The sequence below is a fragment of the Rhinolophus sinicus genome, chromosome 3 (assembly GCF_057876585.1).
Source record: "Rhinolophus sinicus isolate RSI-liver-muscle chromosome 3, RSI-T2T, whole genome shotgun sequence".
Lineage (NCBI taxonomy): Eukaryota > Metazoa > Chordata > Mammalia > Chiroptera > Rhinolophidae > Rhinolophus > Rhinolophus sinicus.
In genome coordinates, this window is record NC_142503.1 from 24,764,360 (window position 1) to 24,780,817 (window position 16,458).

Sequence of the window (16,458 nt, forward strand, 5' to 3'; positions counted from 1 at the left end):
CTTTAATTCCTCACCAGACCTGTCTTTTTTATTATAGCTATGCAATGGCATCTCATTGTAATTTTGATTTGCATTTATTTTCTTAATGACAATATCAATCATCTTTTTATGTGCTTATTAGGCATTTGTATATACATATTCTTTAGTGAAATATATATTTAAATCTTTTGCCCATTTAAAAAGCTGGGTCACTTAGCTTTTTATTGAATTTTTAAATATTGTAGATACCAGTCCTTTATCAGATACATGATTTACAAATATTTTATCCAAGTCTATGGCTTGTGTTTCAACTTTCTTTATAGTGTCTTTCGAAGCACGTAAATTTTTAGTTTTAATGATGTCCAATTTATCTTTTTTTCCTTATCATTTGTGTTTTTGGTGTTGTATCTAAGAAATCATTCCCTAATCTAGGGTTATGTTTAAAGTGTTTTACATTTATTTCTATGATCCATTTTGAATTAATATTTGCATGATGTGAAGTAAAGGTCTGTATTCACCTTTGTGCATATGGCTCTCTAGTCTCAGCATATTTTTTTGAGAAGACATTTTATTTTCATTGAATTATTTTGGTATCTTTGTCGAAAATCAACTGACCATAAGTGTAAGGGTATTAAGTAGTTAATTACTGTAGCATTATTCCTTACTCTTATACTACATTTCATAAGACCTAATTTTAATAATCGGAAGTATAAAACATTAGTACCAAATACATGTCTCCTAAATGCAAATGTATTCCTATTGCAATTACTGTGTGTATGTATGTGAATTATATATGTTTATAAAGATAATTGTGGGTTTATAGAGAAGCTAGAACATTTTTCCCATTTCTGTGGAACTTCAGTACCTTATTATTTGGGGGTTTTTGAAAAGAAGGTCATTCTTGTTGGATTTGTTCTGCCAAGAGAGCCAGCAAGTTTCAGACTCTTAAATCACTCAAGTTGCTTGTGTAGTGAGAAAAATTAAACCAAGATCTCTTAAGTGATTTCCACGCAAAATTAATGCTTCCCTTGATTTCTGCCAAATGCTCTGATGCATTTATGCAACAGATGCCAGAAAGTTTAGAACTTGTATCTGGAAAGAATTCAGAATTTTAAGACAGAAAGCATTTGTGCCTTGTGGCCATGTAATGACCCCACCTGTGTCTTTTTCTTGTCTTCTGTGTGTTTTCATAGTGTGTCCGGAAGGGCCCAGCCAGATACTTCTATTTTTAAATCTTTTTAGGAAGCACAGTTTTAATTTTACAAGACCAGGTCTCACTTCAAGTTGAAAATATGTGTTCTTCTGCATAGAATGTTTTGACAGACACCTAATGGCCTAGCACTTTAGCATCCATTTATTTTTTTTTTAAGGCAGAGATTCAGAGAATCAGAGCCATAAAACCACTAGTATAATTAGTCACCATCAGATCCTATGTATATTTATATCTCATACATCTATATACGAGGTTAGCTGCTTTTTTTTTTCCTTTCTGTTATTTAGATAACTAGCTGAACCTGTTAATATACCACTGAAATAAGTGGAACATACTTAGATTTATTAGCTTTAATATTTTATTTGTGGTCTAAGCGGAAGAGCAGAAAGGAACTAGTATTTATTGAGTGCCTACTGTGTTCCAAGTACTGTCTTAGATACGTTTGTATCCCTAATCTCATTCAATCCTCACAACTCATTGTGGTATTATTATCCCAGTTTTAGAGGTGAAGAGCTTCAAACAAGCCAGATAAGGATAATGATACTGTGTGGGCCTTCCATGTCATAATTCCAATGTATCATCTTGAGTTTTGGAGATGACGAGTTATAAAAAAAGGAGAAGTTTATAGTTTATCCCCACTGTTGCAGAGCCGAGGGTTAGAAAGAAAAGGCACAGGAAGTATTTCTCCACATTTTGTGTAGATTAACTATGAGAAGCACAGTGAACAGAGATAAGAGATAAGTAAGCAATACAGAATGCATTCAGTAGGGGGTAAGTTTTTATAATACTCAGATACAAATGTTGCTGGGGCAATTGGGTATTCATATGCAAAAAAGAACTTTGTAGCACACATAAAAGCTAATTCAAATAGGTCATAGACCTAGTTGTAAAGCTAAAAACTATAAAAGTTCTAGAAGTAAACATAGGAGAATGTCCTATGACTTTGGGTTAGGCAAAGATTTCTTAGATATGATATCAAAATTTGATAAATAGGACTTTATCAAAATTTAAAACATCTGCTATTTGAAAGACTATTTTAAAAAATGACAGGCAATCTACAGACTTGAAAAATATTTGCCAAACACATATCTGATAAAGAACTTGTATCCAAACTATCTAAAGAACACTCAACATACAAAAATAAGAAAATAACTAAATGTTCAAAATGGACAAAAGATTTGAAGAGATACTTTACCAAAGAGGAGAAATGGATGGCAAATGGTACATGGAAAACTCCTCAGCATCTTTAGTCATTTAGGAAATGAAAATTAAAATCACAATATCAATACTCACCTATTAGAATGGCTTAAGAAACAACTGATAAACCAAGTGCTGGCAAGGATATAGAGCAGTAGGAACTCTCATATGTCGCTGGTGGGAATGCAAAATAGAATAGCCACTTTGGAAAACAGTTTAGCAGTTTCTTATAACATTAAACATATACTTCCCATATGACCAGCAATCCCATTTCTAGGTATTTAGCCAAGAGAAATGAAAACTTATTTTTACAAAAAACAAAACAACAAAAACCTGTATGTGAATATTTACAGTGGCTTTATTCATAATCACCTCAACCTGGAAACAACCCAATATCCTTCATCTGGTGAAAGGAGAAACAAAATGTTGTATATCCTTATAGTGGAATGTTATTCCTCAACAAAAAGGAATGGACTACTGATACTTATAACAACTCAAATGCATTATGCTAAGTTAAAGAAGCCAGGCTCAAAAGGCTACATACAGTATAATTTATAATATTTGAAAGGGTTAATGTATAGGGATACAAAAACAGGTCAGTAGTTGCGAAAGGCTAAATAAAGATGGGGAGGCAACAAACACAAGGGAAGTTTTAGAGTGATAGAACTACATATACGTTTGCCAAAACTTGCAGAACTATACATTTAAAAAATAGATTTCATTGCAAATATGTATGTTATACCCCAAATAAGTTTATCGTCTGTCTGTCTGTATGAGTGTATGTGTCTCTTTCAGAGAAATCTAGACATGGGCATTCCAGAGTAGGTTTGGTGGCTCTAGTGTCATCAAGGACCAGCGCACCTTCTATTTTGTTGCTCTGATAAGATGCTGCCTGAGCACAGCCTCACATCTAGATTGCTGGCAGAGGAGAGGAAACAAGAAGGGGTGAAGAAAGATCTGCAACCCTCTGTTAGAGACTTCCTCAAAGCCCCACACTGCCCTTCCACTTACACCACACTGGTCAAAGCGCAGTTGCCACATTTCATCACATCTAGCTGCAACAGAAGCTGGGAAGTACAGATTTTCTCTGAGAAGAAAGGAGAATGGATGTTGGAGTACGCTGCAAGCAGTATCTGTCACACTGCTACTGGCTTCTCGCTGTCAGTGTCTTGTAGAATGGAAGTTAATTCTCCTGGCTCCCCACTAGGTTGCATTAAGTCCTTGAGTTCCAACTTGCCTTTCTGTTGTTCTGTGTACTGTTCCCAAACCCTTATTTGCTTACGTTTTGCCAGTGAGTTCTAAAATTCACTCACAGAACTGTACATTTAAAAAATAGATTTCATTGTAAGTATGTATGTTAATCTTACTTCAGGCACTGGGACTGACATCTCCAAAAGGGAGTGTTTGGTAATGCCAAGCAATTGATTAAGTTCCCAAACAAAGCTTAGGGGGAAGACATGCAAATGTTATTAATAAAAAATACCCTTCATTTGGAATAAATAATAAATATTTGACAGAAAATGCTGGCTGTTTGAAATCTGTACATTCAAAAATCAATTGCATTTCATTGTATGTTGGTTATACCTAAACAAAGTTGATTTCTAAAATGCTTTGATAGGCAGTGAATTTCATTCATTCAACATTTATCGAGGAACTAGTATGTTATGTTAATATGTGTAATTACAAGTTATGTGATTACATAGTGTTACAATGTGGGAGTTAAAAGCTAAAATGGGAATCTGGATAGACTTCCCTAGTTTTGTTCTTTTTCACAATTATTTAGGCTGTTTCAAGTTGTTTGCATTTCCGTATAAATTTCAGAATCAGCTTACCCAATTTCTACACCAAAGGAACTCTGCTGGATTTTTGATTGAGATTGCATTGAATCTAAAGATTAACTTGGGAAGAATTGAATCTTAACAATATTGACTCTTTTGATCCATGAATACAGTGTATTTTCTCATTTATGTGGCTCTTCTTTCATTTTTCTAAGAAATGTTTTATGATTTTCAGTGTACGAATACCACACACATCTTGTCAGATTCCGTGTTTATTCATGCTGTTATAAATGGTATGATTTTCATAAAATTTCAACATCTAATTGCTTATCTATACAAACAAAATTGATTTATGATATTGACCTTGTATTCTGTGACTTTGCTAAATTCACTTATTAGTGCTTTTGTAGATTCTTGGGATTTTCTATATAAATGATCACGATCTTCTTTCCAGTCTTTAACCCTTTAATTTATTTTATTTGCTTTATTGTACTGGATGGCAGCTCCAGTGTAAAGAAATGTGGAGAGCTGACATCATTGTTTTGTTCTCAAGGATAAGAACATACCTGTAAATTTTTCATAGATGTTGAGGAAGTTCCATATTATTCCTACTTTGCTGAGAGTTTTTTCTTTTTAAATTATGAATGGATGTTGGATTGTTTTTTCTAATTCTCATTTTGTACCGATTGAGGTGATCATATATCGTTTTTCTTTTTTATAGTCTGTTGATAAGGGTGAATTATATTGTTTAACTTTCAGTCCTTTAAATCCTCCTTCGCGTTCCTGTCTTAAATACCATTGAATCATGATGTATTATCATTTTATGCACTGCTAGTTTGAATTTGCTGATATTTTGTTAAGAATTTTTGTGTCTGTGTTCATTGGGGATATGGATCTATAGTTTTGTTTTTTGTAGTGACTTTGGTTTTGACATCAGGGTGATGCTGGCCCTATATAGAGAGAATTGAGCAGTGTTTCCTCTTCTGTTTTCTGGAAGAGTTTGCATATAATTGGTGTTATTTCTTTCTTAAATGTTTGGTAGAATTCAACAGTATTTTTTTCATCAATCCAGCTAGAGGTTTATTAATTATTGAACTCCTCAGAGACCGAGATTTTGGTTTTTCTACTGCTTTTATGTTTGCTATTTTATTCCTTTGTACTCTCATTTTTATTATATCCTTCCTCTGCTTGCTTTGGATTTAATTTTCTCTCTTTTTTCCTGGTTTCTTACAGTTGAGTCTTAAGTCAACTGTTATTTTATTTGAGGAATTTTTTCTTCTTCTTTTTTTTGGTTCTCCTAGATTCTGTATTTGTCTATTTGGAATCCATTCATCACTAGGCCAATTATATTAACTATATTTTCTTATTTTCTGTATTCCTTTTTAAAATATTTATTTTTCAATTACAGTTGACATACAATACTATATTATTTTCAAGTGTACAACATAGTGATTAGACGGTTATGTAACTTACGAAGTAGTCACCTCAATAAGTCTAGTACCCATCTGACACCATACATAGTCATTACAATATTATTCACTATATTCCTTATGCTATACTTTATATCCTCATGACAGTTTTGTAACTGTCAATTTGTACTTCTTGATCCCTTCCTTTTTTTACCAATCCCCAACCCCTCTCCCATCTGATAACCATTAAAATGTTCTCTGTATCTATGAGTTTGTTTCTGTTTTGTTTGTTTATTTTGTCTTTTAGAGTCTATATATAAGTGAAATCATATGGCATTTGTCTTTCTCTGTCTGACTTACTACATTCAGCACAATACCATCTAGGTCCATCCATGTTGTTGCAGATGGCAAGATTTTATTCTTTTTTATGGTGGAGTTATATTCCATTGTAAATATAACCACCTTTTCTTTATCCATTCATCCATTGATGGATGCCCAGGTTGCCTCCATATCTTGGCTGTTGTAAATAATGCTGTAATGAATATATAAATGCACATGTCCATTTGCATTAGTGTTGTAAGTTTATTCAGATAAATACCCAGAAGTGGGATTTCTGGGTTCTTCTTTGTCTCTTGTTATAGTCTTTGTTTTAAAGTCTATTTTGTCTGGTATAAGTATTGCTACCCCAACTCTATATTTTTTTCCTCATTTTTATGAAATATGTTTTTCCATCCCTTTACTTTCAGTCTGTGTGTGTAAATCTGAAGTGAGTCTCTGCTAGGCAGCAATGGAAGGGTCTTGTTTTCTTATCCATTCAGCCACCTTATCTTTTGATTGGAGCATTTAACCATTTACATTTAAAGTAATTATTGATAAATATGTATTTGTTATTATTTTATTATTAATATTTTTTATCTCTTTCTCTTTTTTTAAAAAAAAGTGCCTCTAAGATCCCTTGTATTTGGTGGTGAAGAACTCCTTTAGCTTTTTCTTGTCTGAAAAGCTCTTTAACAGTCCTTTGATCCTAAATGATAGCTTTGCTGGGTAATCTTGGTTGTAGTTCCTTGCTTTTCATCACTTTGAATATTTCCTGCCAATCCCTTCTGGCCTGCAACGTTTCTATTGAGAAGTCAGTTGATAGTCTTATGAGAATTCCCTTGTAGGTAACTAACTGCTTTTCTCTTGCTGCTTTTAAGATTCTTTGTTTGTCTTTAACTTTTGTCATGTTAATTATGATGTGTCTTGGTGTGGGCCTCTTTGGGTTCATCTTGTTTGGGACTCACTGCACTTCTTGGGCTTGTATGTCTATTCCCTTTGCCAGGTTAGGGAAGTTTTTTGTCATTATTTCTTCAAATAGGTTTTCAATTCCTGTGCTCTTTTCCTCCTGGTACCTAATGATACAAATATTGGTACACTTGATGTTGTCCCAGAGGCCCCTTCAACTATCCGCATTTTTTTTGGATTCTTTTTTCTGTTTACTGTTTTGATTGGGTGTTTTCTGCTACCTTAACTTCTAAATTGCTTATTTGCTCCTCTGCTTCATCTACTTTATTGTTGATTCCCTTTAATGTATTCTTCATTTCAGTTATTGTGTTCTTCATTTCTGACTGGTTCTTTTTTATGTTTTCTATCTCCATTTTTGTGTTTCCTATCTCTTTGTTGAAGTTTTCCCTGAGATCGCTGAGCATTCTTATAACCAGTGTTTTGAACACTGCATCTAGTAAATAGCTTATCTCCATTTTCTTTAGTTCTTTTTCTGGAGCTTTGTTCTGTTCTTTCATTTAGGACATGCTTCTTTGTCTCCCCATTTTGGCTGCCTCCCTGTGTTTTTTTCTATGTCTTAGGTAGGGCTACTGTGTCTCCTGGTCTTAGTAGAGTGGCCTTATGTAGTAGGTGTTCTGTGTGACCCAGTGGTGCAGTCTCCCTGGTCACCAGAGCTGGGTTCTCCAGGTGTGTTCCTTATGTGGATTGCACATGCCCTCCTGTTGTAGTTGAGCCTTGGTTGCTGTTTGCACATCAGTGGCAGGGATTGATCCTCAGGCTGATTGGTTGTGAAGACTGGCTGTGACTACACTGCAGGAGCTGCTGTGCAGAGGCTGACCGTATAGAGAAGGATTCAATTTAGTAGGGCTCTGATGCCTTCCCAGTTTGCCCTTTGGGTGTATTGTCCTTGGATGCAGCTGAGTGCTCCTCTGGCTCAGTCCGAAGCTGGCCACCGGGTGTGCCAGCCATGGGGACAAGTGGGAAAGGACCCACTGCAGGCCAAGTTCAGCAGCATCCTGTACCCAGCCCAGGGCCACCTGGCAAGAGCCACAAAGCAATTTGCAGATGGCTGCCACCTGCACTGGTCTTGGAGGTGCCTTGAGAGGCCAAGCCTCAAACCGAGGCTAGGTGTCACTAATGCTGGGGCTTAGGGTTGCTCAGCCAGAAGTGTGAGACATGCTGAAGCCAGATGCTTCTTGTTTGGGTTTTGTGAACCTTTGGGAGATTTTTAGGAAAGCCCGCAGCATGAGCCAAGACAGGCAATTTGTATAGGAGATCTACTGGAAGTGGCTTGGATGGGCCCATAAGTTGGATGGGGTGGGGTCTCAGGGAGTAACCAGGGTGGGGCCAACAGTATTAGCCAGGTTGATGGAGATTCAGATATGGTGGCTGCATGCATCCTCACTCTGGGAGGGGGGAGAGTCAAAAAAAAAAAAAAAAAAAAGGATTCTGCCAGCACTTCTGTCTGAGAGAAAACTTCCCCTGCAACCCTCGCCCTGAAGTCAGACAATCCAGTTCCTCCCCATATGTCCCTGGTGCCTTTCAAGCTGCTGCTCCAGCACTGGAGCTCAGAGTGAGTGACTGTCAGAGATTTAAGTCTGTGTGTGAGCCCTTTATGAAGAATGCCTGGGATTTCAGCTGCCCTCCATCTCACTCATCCACAATCACTGCTGGTTTTCACAGCCAGAAGTTGTAGGGACTTTTCTTCCTGGCTCTGGAACCCTGGGCTGGGGAGCCTGGTTTAGGGCTGGGACCCTTTGCTTCTCTAGGGGGATCTCTGCAGCTGAGATATCCCTCCTGATTTTTAACCTCTACATGGGTGTGGGACTAACCTGTTCCACATTTCCACCCCTCCTACCAGTCTCAAGGTAGCTTCTTCTGTGTGTCCTTAGTTGTAGGACTTCTGTTCAGCTAGACTTCAGGTGATTCTCAATGATGGTTGTTCTATACTTTAGTTGCAATTTTGATGTGGTCATGAGAGGAGGCCAGCACAGTGTTTACCTACTCCTCTATCTTCACTGGAAATTCTATTTTTTTTTTCTAGTATATACAGTTAATGTTACATTTTCCTTATGTGCTTTGTGTTAGCTGAATACCATGAATTTTTATATATTTTCATATTTATTGGATTCGAAGTATTTTCTAATATCCTTTGTGATTTTTTTTTTGACCCATGGATTATTTACTATTGTATTTCTTAATTTCTTAATGTTTTGGGAAAGGTATATTTCCAGATGCATTTCTGTTATTAATTGCTTTATAAATTATATTTTTGAGTGTACACACTTTGTATGAATTCATGCATTTTTAGTGTGTTTAGATTTGTCTTATGACCCAGAATATAGTCTATCTTGGTGAATGTTCAGTGTTTACTTGAAAATAATGCACATTCAGTTGTTGTTGGGTGAAGTGTTATATAAATGTCTATTAGCTCAACTTGTTTGGTAGTATTTTTGTGGTCTTATATATCCTTACTGATTTTTTTTGGAGGGGGAAGAGGGATCTACTTGTTCCATCAGTTACTGAGAGAGGAGTGTTGAAGTGTACAGCTATAAGTATGGATTTGTTATTCTTTTATTTATATTAAGTTTGATTATGTATTTTGAAGCTGTGTTATTAGGGGCATATGCATTTAGGATTGTTATGTGTTCTTGATCAGTTGACTCTTTATCATTATGAAATATTCCTCTTTGTCTTTCTGCCTTGTTCTGAAGTCTACTTTGTCTGACATTAATATGGCCACTCCACCTTTCTTTTGATTATGTTCACATAGTATGTATTTTTTCCATCCTTTTTCTGTTACCCTATCAAAGTCTTTCTACATAAAGGTTGTCGTGTGCTTTTTAAAGACAGAATCTGCTGAATCTTATTTTTATTTAACCCAATCTTACAGTTTTTGCCGGTTTGAGTTTTTAGGCCATTTCCAACTAATGTAATTATTGATGAGGTTGAATTTAAATCTACTGTGTTGTTCTTTTATATTTATCCCATAGCTCTGTATTATCTTTTTCTGTTTTTATAGGATTAATTTTTTGTTTCCATTTTATCTCCAGTATTATGTGTTTGCGATTACTTTAGTGTTTGTATACATCATTAATATATCAAAATCTCTCTTCAAATAATAGTATAGCATTTCAAGTACAGTATAAAACTATACTTCCTTCCCACCCTCCCAACCTTTGTGCTATTATTGTCATACATTTTACTTGAACATATGTTATGAACCTCACAATGTTATTACTTTTTGCTTTATAGCTATTTATCTTTTAAAGATATTTAAACATTTTTAACATGTATTCTACACTTACCATTATTTTTGCCACAATGAGCACTCTGTTTCTTTGAGTAGATTTAGATTTCCATTTGTGTCATGTTTATTCTTACTGAAGAACTTTCTGTCATATTTCTTGTAGTACATGTCTGATAGAAATGAACTGTCCTATCTGTGTTCATCTGAAAAAGTGTTTATTTCACCTTATTTTAAAATATTTTTTCACTGGCTATAGAATATTTGATTGACATTTTTTTTCTCACATAACTTTAGAGATGTTGTTTTATAGTGGTTTGACTTAGACAATTTCTGCCAAGAAGTCACTGAAGTCATCTTTGTTTTTCTATATACTATGTTTTTTGTTCTTTCTCTACGTCGGACAGATTTTATTTTATTTTTTATTTTTATTAAATTTATTGGGGTGACAATTGTTAATAAAATTACATAGATTTCAGGTGTACAATTCTGTATTACATCATCTATAAATCCCATTGTGTGTTAATCACCCAGAGTCAGTTCTCCTTCCATCACCATATATTCGATCCCCCTTACCCTCATCTCCCACCCCCCACCCCCCGCCCCCCTCAGCCTCCCTTAATGATAGTACTCCTTTGCCTGTTAGCAAGAGGGTATTCTGTCCCCAACACCAGCTCTAGACTGCTGTTGCTTATTACTTAGTGAAAACTCATAGGCATATAGCCTTGGTTTTACTCCTTCCCCTAGAGGTATGAGATCTTTGCCTAAGCCCTACAGCAGGACATCATTCTTTTTTAGTGACCTATTTTTTCAGTGTGTTTTCTAGTGTATGTTATATTAACACATGTAAGTAATTTAGAAATTGATGTATGTATATGGGGGTTGTATGTTCAACACTCATTCTGATCAGAGTGTATAGTCAGGACTGTCTGTGGGCCACTGCTTTAGAGGGTCAGAACTAATAACTGATCGATTTGAAGTAGAATTTGCCATTTGCTGTTTGATTTGATGACAACACGATTCAGATGGTTCACTTTATTTCAGTGAGTAACCTCATTTATAAATGGAGAATGTCCACATGCTGGTTTTATAATGATTATTAGATAGATTTATATGCTTAAAAGTTGATGCAGTCTTTATGGACTTGTTTGTATTTTAATCTTCTTTCTTTTTTGTAAATGAAAAAATCTCCTTATTCATTTTAGGACTGTGAGGACATGGGAAGTTGAAAATCCAAAGAAGCAAAGAAGTGTATTTAAACCACGAACAATGCAGGGTAAAAAAGTAATTCCCACCACATGCACATATAGTAGAGATGGAAACCTCATAGCAGCTGCCTGCCAGAATGGAAGCATACAGATCTGGGACCGAAATTTGACTGTAAGTCAAGGACGTTTAAGTCCATTTTTCTTAGGAGAAAACCACCTTATAAAGACAAACATCATGTTAAAATATTATGAAGATCAATTTCCTGAGTTTAGCCTTAATTTAAACTTCAGTGTTAGTTGATAAAACATTGGGACTTTTGCAGTAAACAGAATTACAGCAAGCATCCCAGCTTAGTATTTTCTAATATTAGATTTTGTTTTTAAAATAAATTAGATCTTTTGGTATAAAATATAAAAAGCACAGCACAGTTTATTATATGACATTTCAGTGCACTTGATTTTGAAAGTGAAGGATTTGACAGTAACATAAAACAAGACTAAGCAGAGAACTAGAAAATACCCTTTAAAAGATTTAAGAAAACCATGAAATGTCCAGGATGATCTATCAGTTGTTTTGCAATTATTTCTGTAGTAATTTAAATAACATTTTATCTTAACATTCCATGACAGTCCATATGAATAGATTTCAGAATTTTCCTTTAGAGTTTAGGTCATTATTAGAATAAATAAATTTTGGAATTCAAAAGGATCATAGAATTTTATAACCATAGAAATAATGACTGTAAAAGACTTTGTCTAATTCTGTGAATTACCAGTAACCTTTAAAAAAAGGGCTTTGTTGTGTGTATTGATGGTAAAATAAAAATTTTTGATAAGTGGAATGATTCTAGATTACCAAAGTTAAAATGAAAATCGACACTAATATTATAATACAATTTGATTATGTTATTTTAGTAAAAGATTCTGGTCTAATTATTAATTAAATAAACACTTATTAAGTACCTACTATATATCAGGCACTATTCTAGTTGTGGAATACTGCAGATTATCAAAAATTCCTGCCCTCATGGAGTTTGCATTCTAGTTCCTTTAAAAAAATTATAAAAATGATATTCTTTTAAATAAAATTGTCTGGGATTTACATTTTGAAAGGGATCCCAGGAAACATAGTTGTCTTTTCACGCAGATGAGTTAAAGTCAGTTTTGTTGGGAAGAGGTAAAAAATAATAGTGAAAAAAGAATCCATGTTTATAATGCTGGAAATATCTTTGGCATTTTCTGTTTGTCAGATCTTTTTATTTCTGTTTTCATCTCCACTGTAAACCCCATAAAGCTTCATAACAGCACAGAGATTTTAAAAGTCCTTTGAATTGTAAACTGAGTTTTAACCAAGCAATAAATTTTTTAGTAACTGGCTTTCATCGTCTCTGGGTGCTGTTGATTTAAACATAGAAATTCTAAACCATGAGGTTTTTTTGTGTAGCTTTAATAGTGGTGTGTTTGGTATAGTGCATATATATAAAGGTGAATATAGTTTTTAAAGATTGGCCTTACTTAACTCTTGAATTAATGAGTATCTTCTGTTTCCAGTTGTATAGAAAACAAAGCTGTTTGAATGCCAGTTCTCCCTCCCAAATCTTTTAAGCAATTCTGCTAATCAGTCTTTGATTCTATTTTGTTAGACTGTAATAGTACCTGAATGTATAGCTTATACCAAATCCCATTCATTTTATTTCATTTATATTTTTACATTTCATGTGTCACCTAAAGACAAATCAAATTGAGAAGAAAAAACTTGCTATCAGTAAACACAGCTTGATATAAAAACAGGTTTTAAAGAAATTCTTAACTATTACTTCAGCAATAATAAATCATCCACAGGGAAACACTAAAGCTGAGGTAAGAAATCCTACTAGCAATAGTTTTTCCACGCAGTCATCAAAGAATTATAGGGTAAATAATGGTTAACACATGTGTTTTGTGACAGTTAAAATAAGCTATCGTAATTGTCATATTTAATCATAGAATTCTCATTAGTCCAAATGGAACTTTAGCAAATTAAATGGGACATTTTTTGTTTTTGGAAGGTGTCTGTCTATTAAATTCCTGTGTTCTCAAGTCCTACCTTTATTGTAGAATTATGCTGGCCAATGTGGTAGCCACTAGCCATTTGACTATTTCAGTTTAAATTAATAAAAATAAAATACAATTAAAATTTCAGTTCCTCAATCATATTAGCCACCTTTCAGGTGCCCAATAGCCACATGTGTCTACTTATTGAACAGCACAGGTAGAGAACATTCCCATCACTGCAGAAAGGTTTGTTGGATAGTGTTTGCCCAACATCCCCTCACTCATGATGATGGCCTGCCTCTCAATGTGAGGAGAAGGCCTCTTCAGAGGAGCGTATACATTGCCTCCTCGGTCCCTCCATCCAGTCACCAGCATTTATCTGAGCAATAGCGAGGAGGCCAGTGATTGACTGGAGATGCAGAATACAGAGAGATGACATTGGAGAGGTAATGGCATGCGCCCTGACTCAGGGCCTTTGCATATGTTGAACCCCTCAGCCTGCAATACTGTTCTCTTAGATGTCCCCATGGCTGCTTTCCCCTCACCGGTTTCAGTACGATGCTGAGATGTCCTCTTTCCAGCAAGGCCTTTCCTGACTCCAACCTATATAAGACTAACTTTAACCCCACCAGTGGCGTTCTCTATCCCTTTATATTCTTCCCTATGCTGATCACCAACCGATATACTCTACTATGTATGTACTTATTTGTTTATTGGCTGTTTCCCTCCAGTAGGATAGTGGCTCCATGTGGGCAAGAATTATTGTCCATTTTGCTCCCTGCTGTATTCCCAGAGCAAAGACCAATGCCTGGTATATAGCAGATTCTCAATACCTATTTGTTGCATGAATGAGTGAATGAGTGTAATCTGAAAAGGTAACATAAAGTGAGATTGGCAGTTTATTTCTAAGAAGACATTAAAAATAGTAGCATCAAAACTATGCTACTTATATGAAAACATAATGAGATACGTATGAGACAGATATTGAGGTGATTTTGGATATATCCTTACTAATGAACAAATACACAATCTGTATTAACATAGGTGGATTTTTAAAAACAGTTTTCACTTCTCTCTCAAGTATGATTTCTGGCTTTTAACATATTCCAGGACGTATAGTCTTATGAATCCCTAGTGACTTCTGTCCATATTAAAAAAAACGCCTATCAAATTCTTTGGGCATGTTTTGCTGAAAGAAGTGTTGCTGCTCTTTAATAGCTGTCGAGAATCTACAATATGTCAGACTCTTTACTAAAAGAACATGCTATATTTACCTGTATTGCCCTCACTATTCATTACACTAAGATTTTGGCAGGAACATGGGGAGCCATCGTATTCATGGAGTTTTAGCGTCCCTGGACATAGGTGGGAGGGAATAATATTTGAAGTTTGACTTGGCAATAGGGTACGACCAGCAACTTGACCCACTTTCCACCTGCCTGCTTTCTACTGCTCCTTTGGCCTGCAATCCCAGCTCAGATTCTGGGTCTGTCCCTTTTGGGAACATGACCACACACCACAACCCCTCACCAGGAACGCCTCAAGCCTGTGTAATACTGCAGAGACATTTCTCCAGCTCAGTGGTTGATCAGTGCCTACTCTCTCCCTGCCATGCTAGAGAATGGTGGGTATAAATCAAAGAAAGCCAAGGGAAGAACTAGTAATCACATAAGATAAGCTTCTGGGCAAATAAGCCCCTGGTGAATAAGAGAACGGGAATTAAGGATAGAGAATACAGGAAATGAAGTCACCTATAGTAGCTTACATCCAGCGTACCGCAAATCTTTAAATGTCTCCAGTCACTGTCAGATACCCCTGTTAAGATTAGGTTGATTTATGTCCTTCTGCACCTTTCCCTTTATTTATATTTATATATGCAGATTAAAAGGTTTTATTTGTTTTTATATGTAGAGAATTTGTGATTCATTTACTTGTAAATGAATAGATATAGCTCTAAATTGCTTTTTTCAAAAAATTTTAAATTTAAATGAAACCATAATTTTACACACATGAAATATATACTTTAAAATTTTTTATTAGTTATTATTACTATTATTATTTTATTATTAACTGCCTCTGCTTTCTACTTTCATGTTCCTAATCTGCCACATAAAACTTGTAAATTACATTGTATGTATCCTTCTGTACTTTTCTCATGTCTCTATATCTGTATCTAGCTAGCTAACTACCTATTGTAGATCAGAAAATTTCACCTTGTGTTTTGAGTACCTATCACCTTACTGAGAATGAGACAAAAACAAAAAGGTGTCTTTTCTTTCTGCAAAGACTGATCACTTAATAATTCACAGCTTTTACTAAATATTTGTTGTTTAACTTAAAGCAGTGAAATATTGACTATGGGGGGGAGAAAAGTACATTATAGAGGAAAAATTATATTTTATTTTTTAAACAATTTTTAAAAATCAAGTGATTTAGAAAATGATTCTATTATCATCCTTTGAGAAAAAATGGTATATCTTTGTAAAAATATAAAAAGCAATGTTAAAAATTCAACTGTAGGTTTTTGTGTTTTCATTAGGCTTAATACTGGGAGTCTAGAAAAATATATATGGACAGCTAAAAGTTTACTGCATAGTTCTGTAGCATATTTTGTAAATGACACCTGAGATATACAGTTATAGTACATTACTTGAGACTTTCTGTCCTGAGTTTTTAAAGCTCTTTACCCCTCATTTTCTTTGTTCATGAAATCAAGGCATGATTTCTACTATCCCAGATTATTTTGAGGATTATATTCAGTAATGTATTTAAAGCACTCAGAACAGGTCTTACATGTAACAGGTCTTAGTAACTGTTGGTCGTCTGCTTCCTTTTTCTTTTGAGCTCTTAGGAGGTTTACAGTTTTGTAGAATGGTGAAGTTAGATCTCAAGATGCTATTTAACTATGGCTATGAAAGTGTCACGAATCTGAGTTTAACACATATATTTTGGTGGCGAAAGGTATGGTTTAGGAAGCTAAGAGTGTAGATTCCTGCTATAGCCAGTCATTTATATATTGAAATATAACTATTATCAATAAATAAAATTGTTACGTAGCCATTGGTTAGTGTGCCTGCGTAGATAGATGAATTATGGTTTTTTTAAGAAACACACAAGAGAAAACATCTGA

The 16,458-nt window shown here is 34.9% G+C and overlaps 1 protein-coding gene across 1 annotated transcript in view; it reads left to right on the plus strand.

The window, feature by feature from the left end:
- Positions 1-16,458, plus strand: part of WDR70 (WD repeat domain 70) — a 238,384-nt gene that overhangs the window by 139,647 nt on the left and 82,279 nt on the right. The window contains exon 11 of the mRNA XM_074328991.2: positions 11,292-11,466. Within this exon, the coding sequence (XP_074185092.1) occupies positions 11,292-11,466 (175 nt within the window). The remainder of the gene's footprint in view (positions 1-11,291; positions 11,467-16,458) is intronic.